At 40.4% G+C, this 14,650-nt stretch overlaps 2 protein-coding genes across 7 annotated transcripts in view; one reads left to right on the top strand and one right to left on the bottom strand.

Annotated features, from left to right (window-relative positions):
- ORC3 (origin recognition complex subunit 3) overlaps positions 1-8,940 on the bottom strand; it is a 60,632-nt gene extending 51,692 nt beyond the window's left edge. For 2 of the 3 annotated variants that reach the window (XM_034991328.1, XM_034991329.1), the window contains exons 1-2: positions 8,859-8,940; positions 4,553-4,607 (exon numbers count right to left, since the gene is read on the bottom strand). In XM_034991328.1, coding sequence (XP_034847219.1) covers positions 4,553-4,607; positions 8,859-8,882 — 79 coding nt within the window. In that variant the 5' untranslated portion in view covers positions 8,883-8,940. Of the gene's footprint in view, positions 1-894; positions 1,188-4,552; positions 4,608-8,858 lie in introns of all 3 variants that reach the window. The other variant, XM_034991330.1, reaches the window with a different exon arrangement.
- A 113-nt stretch (positions 8,941-9,053) lies between these two features.
- The window catches only part of RARS2 (arginyl-tRNA synthetase 2, mitochondrial), a 59,380-nt gene continuing 53,783 nt past the window's right edge, over positions 9,054-14,650 (top strand). The window contains exon 1 of one of the 4 annotated variants that reach the window (XM_034991334.1): positions 9,054-9,129. In XM_034991334.1, coding sequence (XP_034847225.1) covers positions 9,094-9,129 — 36 coding nt within the window. In that variant the 5' untranslated portion in view covers positions 9,054-9,093. Of the gene's footprint in view, positions 9,130-9,165; positions 9,321-10,875; positions 11,098-14,650 lie in introns of those variants that run through there. The other 3 variants (XM_034991332.1, XM_034991335.1, XM_034991331.1) reach the window with 3 other exon arrangements.

Here is a 14,650-nt window from a genome sequence, read left to right as displayed (position 1 = left end):
ATAATCCATCCTTTCTCTCACTGATTTGAGGTGCCCTTGTTATCTCAGTACTTACAAATGTACTTGGAGCTATTTTTTAAACTTCTTCTTTTGTTCTACTGAATCCAAGTCTATTCCCAGAGCTGTCCTGAACTATTTGAAATCATTAAATGATTGGAGCTTTGCAGTACATTCACACAGGGAATAATTCCAGGTCTCCTTCCTACCATCACCGCACATAATCATTCTTCTTCAAAATATTTTAAGCCATTCTTTCAAATAAATTTTGCCATTGCTCAAAAATAATTACAATAGTACTTTGACTGGATAAAATAAAATCTGTAGGTTGATTTGGGAAGAAATATTTGTAATATGTTAGAAAATCTACATCCAAAACACTACAGGTCTCTTCCTTTAATCAATATTCTACATTCCTTGTAGTTTTCTACTTTCTTTCATATTTCTTATTGTTTACTACTAGGTATTTTATTGTAACAACTACAACTTTTAAAGGGTTCAATAACAGTGAAAATACCTATTTTGTTCCTGACTTCACTGAGAAGCCACTAGCATTCTACCATCAAGTTTTATGTTAACTAGTAGCTTGAAATACAGATTCTCTTTTATGTTAAGGAACTCTGCTTCTGTTCATAGTTGACTCAGAGTTTTAGGCAAATATTTTTTTAATTTATCAAAAACCTTAGAATATACTGAAGTCATCATGTTAAATGTTAAAATGGCAAATCAAGACATTACTTTTTTTACATGCTGAATAACGTGGCACCAAAATACTTGCCAAAAAACTCAGAAATTGGGAAACAACAGCAGCAGGACAATTTAACTTGTTACCATGACTTCTCTCAGTCATTTATAGCTCAGGAAGGTAAAAAACAAATCAGCATTGAGAAGACCTACAGAATATAAGCTCTCACTGTTGACAGGTTCTCTCCTGCTCCTACGCACAGCGCTTGACTTCAGTGCGAACATCTCCTACAGGGCCAGAGTCACCACCCATCTCAGTCTCTCCCTCTCTCTCTCCTTCTCTCTCCAGTTCCTGCCCAGTCGTTTTCATGGATGTACAGTCATCCACAGAACACAGACGAGAGGGAGAGTTACCAGTCTTCTCTTAGGTATACATCCAAGTGTCTTCGAGTCAGGGGACAGATGGTGGGCAAAATGCTGGGCATCTTCCTACTTCTTCAGGCAATCTGTTTCAAGAATTGAAGCCAGTGAAGGCAAGTGCTAAAATCTGGGTATGTTTTCCTTATTCCTACACCATCTGTCTTTTAATTAGGGTCAATTCCTCTAAGATTCTCATATTGAAACATTATCTATTGGTCTTAGGTCAGCCCAATTTAAAAAAAAAAAAAAAACTATGTACTTCAAAGCAAAGTTCAAATTATACACATTAGGTTTACTAATACTAGAACTTTGAACAAATCTTAGTAAGTTATAGCTGAAATTCAACAGAAAAAGTTCTAAGCAAAAACTCGCCTATTATGAGAGACAGTACCAAATAATGGTTAGACCAGAGGTTCTGGAATCAGACAACTGGGTTCAAACCCCAGCTCTGCCACTTACTAACACTATCATTGAGAGTTCTAAGTATCCTCCTAGTATTTTAATAGAGATACTCATAATACATTCCTCATGTTTACTGAGAGGATTAAACAAAGGAACACATATAAAGAGCTTAGAATAATCTAGCACATAATAAAAACTCAATAAATGCTAGCAATGTCATTAGTTATAATGACATTGCTGATGATACTAGATGTCATTTCATGCTCTGTATCCTAGATAATGGGAAACAAAACTTGAATTTTCTCTGAAAATGAACTACTTCGAGTTTAGCAATCTCCAACATTAAAGAAATATGTTCACAAGTCCATCACTTAAAAATAACTTATAATGTAGGTATTCTTTGTTCACTATTTCCAAGTCTATCAGTCACTTTTTATTGGGGGGCAGGGAATACAAAAAATTTCATGTTTCCTTGAGACTAAGTCTAAGAGAGTGTAGAACTTGAGATCACAGTTTATTTGCTAATGAGAAATTGGATTCTTATTATAAATCATATTTTCTACCCTCTGGTCCCCTCAATATGAACCATCATTTTATTATTTGCTCTTTGAGCACAGGTTTCTTATCTAGCTGGTCTCAAACTGAAGGAGTAACACCCTAAGGTCTGCATCATGCGATGATTTAGAAAAATCCTATTCAATAAATACAAGTTCTTTATTTCCTTAGTCAAACAATGGTTTAGTTCAGTTTTTCCTTTAATTCAAAGCTAGTGCATAAATATGCTTAATTCCACATCATAATTTTTCCATCAGAATTAATCTTTACAATACTGAACAGTGAATGTAAATAGTAAGCCTGTGAGGAGCTTTTAGGTTTCCTTTTTATTTAAGTTCAATTAATTAACATATAGTATATTATTAGTTTCAGAGGTCGAGTTCAGTGATTCATCAGTTGCACGGAACACCCAGTGCTCACTGTATCACATGCTCTCCTTAATGCCCATCACCCAGTTACCCCATCCTCCCACCCACCTTCCCTCCAGCAACCCTCAGTTTGCTTCCTATGCTTAAGAGTCTCCTATGGTTCGTCTCCCTCTCTGATTTCCTCTTGTTTTATTTTGCCTGGGTTTGTTTCTTTTACTAATTAGAATCATGCTGTATGTATTGTTTTCTGATGTGCTTGTTGGAGATGTTCTCAGTCTAGCACACTCCTTTTACCCATCATATATTCCACAGAATTAGTGTCACTGTTCAGATTGCTTCATTCTGCTGTTAAAATTATGCCCACTTTTGTGCACAAACTTGAGCACAGGGGCTGGAATTTGAGGGGGAGTGTCAGCTTGAGCCCTTGTCAATCTGAGGTGAAGGCTTGTTTACTTGGCGTTGAGCAGGTGGTAGGCCGTGCATGCTGACTTGGGCAGGAGGGTGGCTGGACTGTGCATTTGGGACCCACAGGCCAATGGCATTGTGTATGAAAGGAACATGGCTGGAAACTCTCTCTCCTTCTATTCTAAATGAAAGCCTTGCTGGATAGAGTATTCTTGGCTGTAGATTTTTTCCTTTTAGCACTTGGAATTTATCATGCCACTCCCGTCTGGCATGCAGTTTGTGCCTGAAAAACCCAGTGATGGCCATATGGGGTTTCCCTTGTATGTAACTGCTTTCCTTTCTCTTGATTTTAAAATTCTCTCTTTCTCACTACTTTTGGCCATCTTACTTACTTTGTGTCTTGGTGCAGACCTCTTTGGTTTAGTTTTGTTGGGGTCTCTCTGGGGCCTCCTGGATCTGTATTTCTCCTTCCTTCCCCAGATTCAAGAAGTTTTCAGCTATTATTTCTTCAGACAAATCTTCTGCCCCCTTTTCTCGCTCTTCTCCTGGGACCCCCATCATGCGACTGTTATGCTTGACAGTGTTGCTGAGTTCCCTGGGTCTGTTCTCATTTTGTGTATTTTTTTCCCTGTGAGGAGCTTTTTAAAAAGTACCAGTACCTAGGTACCACTCCCAGAGATTCTGATTCAATTGGTCTGAGATGGGGTCGGGCATGAATATCTTTAAAAAGTTCCCCAAGTTGAGATCTAAGTAAGGTCAATGGATTGTATCAATGTTAAGTTTCCTGGTTGTGATACTGTACCAGTTACCCAAAATATTACCACTGGAGATTACTGAGTAAAGGGCACAAAAAACTCTCTACACTTTCTTGCAACTGTATGTGAAAATACAATTATATCTTAAAAAAAACCGAATTTTTAAAAAAATTTCCCCAAGTGATTCTAATCTGCAGCTACAATTGAAAACCAGTACAATACATATTTTCTGACAGTAATGTCATGATTTGTTTGAAAAAGTCAATTCTTCCTAACATGATCACCAAACAGATTATCTGGAAATAAATGAAGAAAGTGAAGAAAAACAGTATCTTTTTTTTTAAGTTTAATTTTATTGAGAAATAATTTACAAATTATAAAATATGCTGATTTTAACAGTTTAGTATGTCCTAACAAAAGTATACACTCACATAACTGTTCCCTCGATCTAGAAAACATTTCCGTTGGTCCAAAAAGTATCTCTTGCCCTTTTGCAGTCAACTTCTCTACCACACCCCAGGAAATCACTGAGATTTTTAAGACAGTCTCTCTCTTCTTTTTAAATTTCCTTTTGAGTTAGCCTTATTATTTTATTTTATTTATATATGTTTTTAAGTAAGCTCTGTGCCCCACGTGGGGCTTGAACTCACAACCTGGAGATCAAGGTTCACATGCTTTACCATCTGACCAGCCAGGCACCCCTAAGACAATCTCTTTTGAAGAATGGGGACATATCCTTTGAGGGAAATTTACTTTCTAATTTGCCTTTTGAAAGTATATTTGGATTCCCTTTTAGACTCAAAGTCCAGGATGTACCTTATCCCTTTGACTATACTTTGGAACATAACTGTTACATCAAGAAGCTAAGTAAGTCAAACTTAAGAGAATTACTAACTTCAACTAGGGTTAGGTAAGTTCAAGACTTAGGGGAGGAAATCTAGCCAATTCGCTATTAAGACATCTTACCTACTGGCACAGAGATCTTTCTCTTCTTGAAGTTTGGCTTAAACACAAAGCAGCCCTAAAAAAAAAAAAGTAAGAAAGAAAAAAGCATAAAGTCAAAGTAGCCAAGGAACAGATAAATCTCATTAACCAAGTATTTTATGGATAAGCAGATTTTTTTTAAAAAGGCATTTCTTTAAAGTGCTAAGAAATTCTCTCTTCTATCTGAATTATAGCAGGAAAATTCTTTTTTTAAAAAGATTTATTTTTTGAGAGAGAGAGAGTGCACCCAAGTGCATGGGGTGGGGGGTGGGCAGCGGGAGAGCCAGAGAATCCCAAGCAGCTCCCTGCTCAGTGTGGATCCCGGACAGGGGGCTCAATCCCAGGACCCTGAGATCATGACCTGAGCTGAAATCAAGAGTCAGAGGCTTAACCAACTGAACCACCCAGGTGCCCCTAGCAGGACAATTTTTATACAACAAGGGGACTATCCATTTCTTTCTCCTCCTTCCCATGAGATGCGCATCTCGTGATTTTGCTCTTAGGGACCTAATCTAAGAGACAAAATATAAGCTGATGAAATTTAAACCCAGAAAGCTTCCATTTTTATAAAACTTAAAGAACATTAGTACTATTCATTAAAACGAAGATCAAAAATAGTGACACCCTCTCATTTCAAAAGAAGTCTTTATTATTTAATTAAACTTCAAGTGTCTATAACCTGGTCAGGAAATAGGTAATTTGGCTGTTGTTTCATCTTATACACCTTTCTTCATCTGATAAAAGTCTTACTCATCTGCTCTGGGAAACCGTCCCCAGTTCTCTAGTTAGAATTATTCCTTTCCCTAAGATCTCACAATACTTGAATGCCTTTATTTTGCTTTGTTTTAAATCACTTTCACTGTGTATCATAGTTATTTACGGGTCTGTCTCACCAAGTAGTTTGTGAGTGCCTTCAGAGCACAGACTGCATATAATTCACAATTGTTTCCTCAGTGTCTAGGACAGGTGTTAGCGCAATCAGTATATGGAATGAATGCCTGCCAAGTAATTTTCCTGGTAATTTCCTAGCTACATTTAGTTTCATGTTATTATTTGACTGGTAATATATAGTCTCCAAGGTACTGGCTCTATGTTTATTCTACCAATCCTAAAGCCATGCACCATGTACAGCTTCTTAAAGACCCATTTTTATGGGAAATGAAAGAATGAAAAAAATATACCTAGAAAAAGTCATCTCAGGACAGTGCTAAAGAAAGCTGTGCAAATATAAAATGCCATTTGGATTACAGGATCCAAAATAAGAACTGTGCCTTATACTCCTGTATCTGCAACTAGTGAACTGCTGAAATACACATTCACATTTAGAAAAATCCTGTAGTACCACACAAGCTTGTCATTGCCTCCCTTCTATATCCACCTGCAATTCAGTAAAGGAAAAGGAGCTATGAAGGAGTGAGATATACAAGTGCCCATAATAGATCCTAATGTATGGCAGGTAGTAATATGGTTAACCACTTAGAACTGCTGATCAAATGATGGTGTTTGAGATAGAAGAAGCAGTCTAGGAGGAGAGCTAACAGGTAGAAAATATGACTCGGAAGAGGAAGTTTACATAGGTTTAAAAAAAAAAAAAAAGCTTGCAGTTCTATGAGCTCCTGAAATAGTCCTTAAAGAATCTTATTGATGCAAGGTCCCCTTCATAATCATCTCAATACAAGCATTTCTATTATAATGCTTTCCTGAACAAAACCTCACAATTCTGCAAGATACACAAAAATATGAGCCTTATGCAATGAAAAGAATTAGAGGGCAGACCACTCAAAACCTATGGAACTTTACCACCAGCACCAAACAAAAACAGTACCAATCCTAATAAAAAATACTAGTATGAGAGAACTGCAACTACCTCCCTTTTGAACTCAAACTTTCTGATTAAGTTCTTCTTTCCAGCTTATCTCACTTTTTTTTTTATGATTTTATTTATTCATTTGAGAGAGAGAGCACACGGGGGGGGGGGGGGCGGGGGGAGAAGAACACACCCCGCTGAGCCGGGAGGCCGACATGGGGCTCCATCCCAGGACCAGGAGACCATGAGCCAAGTGGAAGGAAGATGCCTAGCCATCTGAGCCACCCAAGCGCCCCATCCAAGCTTACCTCTTAACTCAGGCAAAAGATCCTGTGGGCACAGCTTCTCCTGATGGGAACCAAAACTAACCCCTCAAGCAGTAAGGACTGTCCGGAGCCAGCAAGACCCCGCCCATGACTGACTCCAAGACAATGATCAACCTGACCCTTACCGCCCTCCTCTGTCCCACACTTTCTTCATATAAACCTTATTTTCAGCACTTTGGACACAGTCTTTAAGACTCCAGGCTGCTGTCAGTGTTGGCTTCACTGAAATAAATTCCTTTTTTTTTTCTTGTGAGTAAAGCAATTGAAGTTTATTAAGTGAAGATACAGAAAAAGCTCTCAAGAGTGAGAGGGGTCCCAAGAGGGTTGCCGAGGGCCTTTAGGGTTGGTCTTCTATAGAAAGCTAACCAGGAAACTTAAATCCATTTAACATCTCTATTGATAACACCTTCAACGGCTTACTTCCTTTTTAGGGGCTGGTTATTCTTTGTTGGTCACAGCTGATTATCATAAAGCACCCAACCCCACAAGACCCACTCCACCCCACATGCCTAGGGCAGGGAGGGTCCCCCACACCGCTCCTTTATTTCACTACCACTCATTTCTCCGATTTAGGATTTTGTCGGCAGGGAGGGGCCGAAGCTGGTCTGTCTGGGACCCCTGGACCAGGTGCTCTTACACCCCAGTGCCCAGGCTACACAAGCACAGTTAAACCTCTTCTGGCATTTGCACCTAGCATCATAGTCAATCTTTTTTTTTTTTTAAAGATTTTATTTATTTGACAGAGAGAGACACAGCGAGAGAGGGAACACAAGCAGGGGGAGGGGGAGAGGGAGAAGCAGGCTTCCCGCAGAGCAGGGAGCCCGATGCGGGGCTCGATCCCAGGACCCCGAGATCATGACCTGAGCCGAAGGCAGACGCTTAACGACTGAGCCACCCAGGCGCCCCCATAGTCAATCTTCTATAAACTTAAGCTCTATGGCTTGAAGTTCCCCGTTGATATGTAGTCTCAGAAGGCACTCCTTCCCATAATTTTAGTTTAATTTTAATCAAAATTAAAGATCAGATCCATGGTAGAGCCTTCTAATCTACTGTTTTAACGTAGGGAGAAATGACTGCAGTTTTTTTCATCTACGTTCTCAACTTTATCACAGCTTAACTTCAGGGGCTTCTGGCTGTACTCATACTACTACTAAAGGTCTTACTTGGTCTGTAGCAGTGCTGTACAATAGAGCTTTTGGTAATGAAGGAGAAATATCATGTCTCTGCACTAATATGGTAGCCACCACCACATGTGGTTATTGAGCACTTGAAATGTGGCTAGTAAAACTGAGAAAATGAATTTCTAATTTTATTCAATTTTATTTAATTAAAACTGAAATAGCCACATGTGGCTACTGGCTACTTACATTAGACAATAGAGCTCTAGGGTTTATCTTCTTACCAACCACATTATCATGTCTTCCTGCAAGCCGTGGCCATCTAGGCAGCCCATATGAGGTCTATGTGATCTCCTCTGACACACACACACCTACACTACTTTTTCATTCTCATTTTTCACAACGCTTCCTCTCTGATTATACTAATATTTCAACTTCTTTAATAGGTCATTTTATTTCTATCTTCTGGGCCAAAGAACATGTCATTCTCTATGCTAGAACAGTCTCCCCACCCTCCAATCCTTTGCCTAACTTGTACTTACTTTTCAAGTCTCAGTTAAAATGTCCCTTTCTCCAAAAGGCCTGCGCAGACCCGGGGCAATCTGCTAACACTTATCACAATTTGTTATCATCAATTCATCTGTGTTTAATGCCTTTTTTGAGTGCAGACAACTTTTTTGAGTGCAGACAACAATTTTGTTTACCACTATGTCGTACCTAACGGGGAGTGCTTGGCGCACAATAAATATTTATGGGGAAGAAAAAGGAAGGGAGGTTGGAGCACATCCTCGGGGAATTCGACCTCCACAAACCAGAACTTAAAAGTCCTCCCAGCCAAAGCAACTAAGGCAGATCGATGTCTTCGCTCCCCGAGCAAAACTGACCTCAACTGCACCCGGAGTAAGGACTCTTCAGCTCAGCCCGCCACTCCCTCCCCTCGAGCCTGTTCACTGAGGCCTACGTAACCTCTGCTACATCCCTTTTCCAAAAGAGAAGGAGGCGACGGCTGAGTCTAGTGTCGTCCGCCCCCCACGTACCTTGGACACCGAAGAAGTGGCCATGGTCCCAGCTGCCCGCGGGATTGCAGCTGCACTCGGGATTTCCCGCGCTCCCTCGCGGCAGCAGGGCAGAGGTTAGTGGCGGGCCACGCGGCTTCTTGATTGGTTGGCAGAATCCTCCGGGGCGGGCTTCCGGCGCGCAGAGGCGGGGCGTACGAGGGGGCGGGGCGAGGATCCGGGCCCGGTGGTTGGGGCGCGCTTCGTGGAGGTGGACATGGCTTGTGGCTTCCGCAGGTCCATCGCCTGTCAGGTACGGACTCGGGAACTGGCAGAAGGAAGGCCCGAGCGGAACCCCCACGCCGGGTCAGCCCTCAGTCAGCGAGAGGGGGATTCCATGAAAACCCTGTTTCTGCCGCCTCCTGCCTCCTCTTTGGAGCTGCTCGAGCTGTTGAGGCCGATCTGATGGAGGGTCGGCCATGCGACCCAAATCGGTTTCTCAAGGTGAAAAGTAAATCTTGAAAAGCAAATGTTGCTTCCCTCACTCCTTTACACCCCACAGCTTTGTATGCTTTACCCTAGTGGAAAGTCATTGGGCCATGATTAGAACCCTTTAGAAATTAGTGTTCCTTACACTTAGTGAAATTGATTATGGATCTGAATTTTCATTCGAAAGGATCTAATTTAAAATCTGGTCATGGGCGCCTGGGTGGCTCAGATGGTTAAGCGTCTGCTTTCGGCTCAAGTCATGATCCCGGGGTCCTGGGATCGAGTCCCGCATCGGGCTCCCTACTCCTTGGGAACCTGCTTCTCCCTCTGCTTCTCTCTCTCTCTCTCTCTCTCTGTCTCTCATGGATAAATAAATAAAATCTTTAAAAAAAAAATAAAATCTGGTCATTTGTCTTGCAATCGTTTTGGCCGCCTGTCCTAGCATTATTTTTGGAAACTCCAAAGATAACGTGAGATGCTGTTTTTTCGTGGTTCAGAGCCCTCTATGTGAACAGCTCTGTAATAAGAAAAGGAATAAAACACTTAAACATTAGATTTCAGCAAAAACAATTTTTTTTTAAGATTTTATTTATTTGACAGAGAGAGGCACAGCGAGAGAGGGAACACAAGCAGGGGGAGTGGGAGAGGGAGAAGCAGGCTTCCCGCGGAGCAGGGAGCCCGATGCGGGGCTCGATCCCAGGACCCTGGGATCATGACCTGAGCCGAAGGCAGACGCTTAACGACTGAGCCACCCAGGCGCCCCGCAAAAACAATTTTTGAAATTCATTGGCCCCTTTTGGAATTTTACAATGAAACTTTCAATTGTCTCGACAAACCCATTTCCTTTCATTAATGGACATATTAGTGGACGTATTTTGCCTAGTATATAATTTCCCTCGGTTCATTTTTATAGTATTTCTGGACTTTTGTGGGAAAATTGCTTTGCCTTGTCTTTATGCTTATAGACTATTGCCCTGTCCAACGCTGGCTTCTCAGATAACACCAACGGACCTTCTGATAGAACAAAGCTAAGTTTATGGTTTACTGGGTTAAGAAAGAACACCAGCAGAGTTTTGGTAGTGTCTGGGAAGGCAAGATCTGATTTTTCTTGAGAATTTGAAGTATGGTTTAAGGCTGGTCTTTCAGTGGCAGAGGGTGAGGGGGCAGGGGAGTGGAGGAGATGGCTTGGTTGGGATTCGATACTGATCTTCACCGTTTTGATTTTTTTTTTTAAGATTTTATTTTTATTTATTTGAGAGAGAGAATGAGATCGAGCATGAGGGGGGAAGGGTCAGAGGGAGAAGCAGACTCCCTGCTGAGCAGGGAGCTGGATGCGGGACTCGATCTTGGGAGTCCAGGATCATGACCTGAGCCAAGGCAGTCGCTTAACCAACTGAGCCACCCAGGCGCCCTGATCTTCACAGTTTTAAGATTGGAAGAAAGAAGGCAAGGTAGTGCAAGGAATCTTAGAGTATAAACTGTTGGTGCTTTTTTTTTTTTTTTGAAGAATTGATTTTTCAAGAAGTTCCTGTAATGAATAATCAAGCTATTTGGGCAGGAATCTCCTGAAATAGTAAAGTTATGCTAACAAAGACAAAGAAATAATAAAGTCATGCTAATGTAGACAGTAGGCTATATCCAGGGTAGGTAGTTTTGGACCTCAGTGTCCAGGCTGTGTTTGGAGTGGGAGAGGTAAGATGATTTCCATTTTCAACCCATAGGTCAAGATAATGTCATGACCAGAAACATTGTGTTTAGTTTTGCAAAGGCTGTATTCTTCCTTGTAAAGAAGGTAAGTTGGAGAAACAGGAACTAATAGGTAGTGTGTATTTATGCTAGTTACTTTACATTCACATTTAAGCCCCATGATGACCCTATGACATAGAAGTATTAACCTTATACAGTTGAGGAAACTGAGATCCAGAGATTACAAATCTACCCAAGGCCAGGGTCTACACATGGTCAGTAAATTGAAGAGTTGGTTTATGCACAGGGGTCTAATTTCAAAATCAGCCCTTTCCTATATGCTGTGCTATCAGTTTATAAAGGCAAGAAACACAATCTGATCATTAAACAGAATCTAATAGATTTGTTTGGCAACATAAACTAAGCAAATATATATTTCTCCAAACATGGAGTCATTGAAGGATGATCTGAAATGAGGTAAAATAAAAATATGTGCAATTGGGGCGCCTGGGTGGCTCAGTCGTAAAGCGTCTGCCTTCGGCTCAGGTCATGATCCCAGGGTCCTGGGATCGAGCCCTGCATTGGGCTCCCTGCTCTGCAGGAAGCCTGCTTCTCCCTCTCCCACTCCCCCTGCTTGTGTTCCCTCTCTCGCTGTGTCTCTCTCTGTCAAATAAAGAAATAAAGTCTTTAAAAAAAAAATGTGCAATACATATCTTTATGAATGAGGATCCTTTGCTAGTTTGGGAGTGAAGGAATGTATTACATGAAATAGCACATTCAGCAAATTTAGATAATGAATCTACATTTTTCTAAGCAGTCCCATTATCATTCCCAAGGTTGAAAGTGAATAGAATATGGCTTCTGTCCTGGCATGGCTCTGGACTAACTTGGGGAAACACATGTATAAACAGCTAATTGCAGTACAGTCTGTAACCAGTGTATTAGAAACATATGTGAGGTGTTAAGGGAATATGGAGAAGACAGCTTCCAAATGTCAGGGAATGCTTTGTGGAAAAGGTAATGTCCTGAAGGAAGGATGGATAGGAGTGTACTAGGTTAGTAGGGTGAGAGCTTGGGGAGTGGTAGGGTATTCCAAGAACATCGTATGTATGGACAACAGAACCATGGGAGAGCATGGTGTATGTTCATGGAACAACAATATTTGGATACGACTGAAGTTTAGGGTATGCCTCTTGGGCCTCACTTCAGCAAGTCCTTTGGACTCTATCTTCAAAATACCTTGAATCTATCCATTCTTTTCCATCCCTGTTGCCTTTCCCTTCCGTCACCCCAAACCAAGCTACTATTATCACCTACTTCATCTGCTTACAACAGCATTCCGATGGGTCTGTTTCCATCCTTGCCCTCCCTCAAATCCATTCTCCTTATAGCAAGAAAAGTGACTTCTCAAATATAAAATCATGTCACTTACCTATTTAAATAAACTACATTGCACAAACTCTACCAGAACCTTAACATCTTTCTTTACAACATCCATTCATACCACCCTATTCTTCCTTTCTGCAGGATCCTAGCCACACTGTAATTTTGCTTTTCTAACAAAGCAAGGTCTTTCCATTCCCATTGCATAGATATTCCCTGTGCCTAAAGGAAATGATTTTATATCATGACCGTTTGTGCAAAATGGAAGTTTCACAAAACAGTACTTATAATGTGTGTGCATTCTTTTCTACTTATACTACATTTTTCAGAAAATCCTGGTTGGGACTCACTGAATTTATTTCCAACTGAAAACCTCTGGTTTGAAAAGTGTGTCCTCCAGTTGCTCTCTATCTCAGACCCTTGTTTGCTTCCATCATAGCATTTATAAGAGTTAATAATTATTTCATTAGCTAATTAATTATTAGGGAATTAGTTATTTTGTTGTTTTGTTTTCCTTGTTTTGGTGTGTTTTCTCTATAGGCTTCGTGAGGACAGAGAGCATGTTTTATTCACTATTTCTCTAGCACCAGCAAAGTGCCTGAAACATAAAAGGCTGTTATTACATATTTAAAGAATAAGCTGTTGTGATGTAATATAAATTTTGCAGCTTCACCAAATGAGTTCATAATTTTAAAACTGTGAGATAGAATGATAAAAGTGGAAAGGATTAAAATCCATTTGTGTGACTGACTGACTCTTGGCAGGTTAATTAACCTGTCAGCTATAAAATGATGGTATTGATTCCAAATTTACAGGATTGTTGCGAGGATTGATGATGATGATGATGAAGACAATAATAACTATTGTTTGTGGAATATCTCACTTGTACCATGCAGTTTTGCTGAACTTATGGGGTTATTGATAAGATCTAATGACATAATGTTAATTGAAAGGGCATAGTGTCAAGAACTGTGAGGGGTTTGTGACTTTACCTTACTAGTCTATCACAGTTCCATGGGTGGTGGCCAAAAAACATGAGATCCCTGGGTGAGAGAAAAGGATTTTACTATTCGCAGCAATAGCAGTAGCCAGAGTATTAACATTTACTTGCATTGGTTCGCCAAGCCCCTCTTCTTCTAACCACAGGGTGATGTGAAGGTCAGATGATACCTGCACAGGCCGGGTGCTGTGTCACATAAGAGAGGGACCCTGAGGCTTTTAGGATGGGCAGTAAGCATGTTTCCCTTTGCTCTGTAGTGGGATACTGTTTCTGTCTTACAAATCTGTTTGCTATATGAGCATCCTTGAAAAGATTTTATGCCTTGCTTACAAGACATGCAGAAACCTAGGAGTCCCATAGAAATTTGTCTCCCATCACTTAGGACGGTGGTGTACACACAAAGTATACAGTACTTGATATTATCATGTTTAATCTTTTCAGTCATCCTATTTGTAGCGTTGTCTCCATTTTATAGAGGAGGACACTGACAGGAAGATGAAAAGAATAACCTAAAGTTACAGAGCAACAAAATTGTGGAGTTGAACTACTAACCCAGCTTTTTGACTCAAAGCTCAAATTCTTTGTATTCTGTAGAATAACCTTTGTAAAATGTTCAGCACCGTATTTGGCTCAGAAACATAATGATGGAGTATAGATTTGTTTCCCTTTCTCAGTTCCTTTTCATTTAGATTTTGATGTTAAGTTTAAAACATCCAGCTGAAGGGCGGCAGGGTGGCTCGGTTGAGCATCCGGCTTGATTTCAGCTCAGGTCTTGATCTCAGGGTTTTGAGTTCAAGCCCTGTGTTGGGCTCCACACTGGGTGTGGAGCCTACTTAAAAAAATCCAGCAAGTTCATTTTCTTTTTTTTGTTTGTTTTAATTTTGAATGTCAAAATTATAGAAAAGATGTGATAATAGTGCAAAGAACTCCGTATACTCTTTTATCCAGGGCCACCAATTATTAACATTTTACCACATTTGCTTCATCACTCTATTTCCTGTATCACGCACATAGAGTGGGTTTCATAAAGCATGCACCTCAACCTGTCGATACCTAATTGTTTACTTCCTAAGAACAAGGCTTATCTTACACAACCACGGTATAGTCATTAGATTCACATAATATCATATATACTTTCATTTAGTGTATAGTCCATTCCAGTTTTGCTGATTTTTTTCAGTAGTCTTTTTTTCCAGTATAGGATCACAAGCTGCATTTAGTTGTTGTGTAATTGTTGCATCTTAAGTGGCTTAAGCTCTTCTCCTCATTAGTTAAT

This window comes from Mirounga leonina, unplaced genomic scaffold, assembly GCF_011800145.1.
Source record: "Mirounga leonina isolate KUSES-001 unplaced genomic scaffold, KU_Mleo_1.0 Mir_53, whole genome shotgun sequence".
NCBI lineage: Eukaryota > Metazoa > Chordata > Mammalia > Carnivora > Phocidae > Mirounga > Mirounga leonina.
The sequence above is the reverse complement of the archived record's forward strand: the minus strand, read 5'-3'. Positions and strand labels throughout refer to the sequence as shown.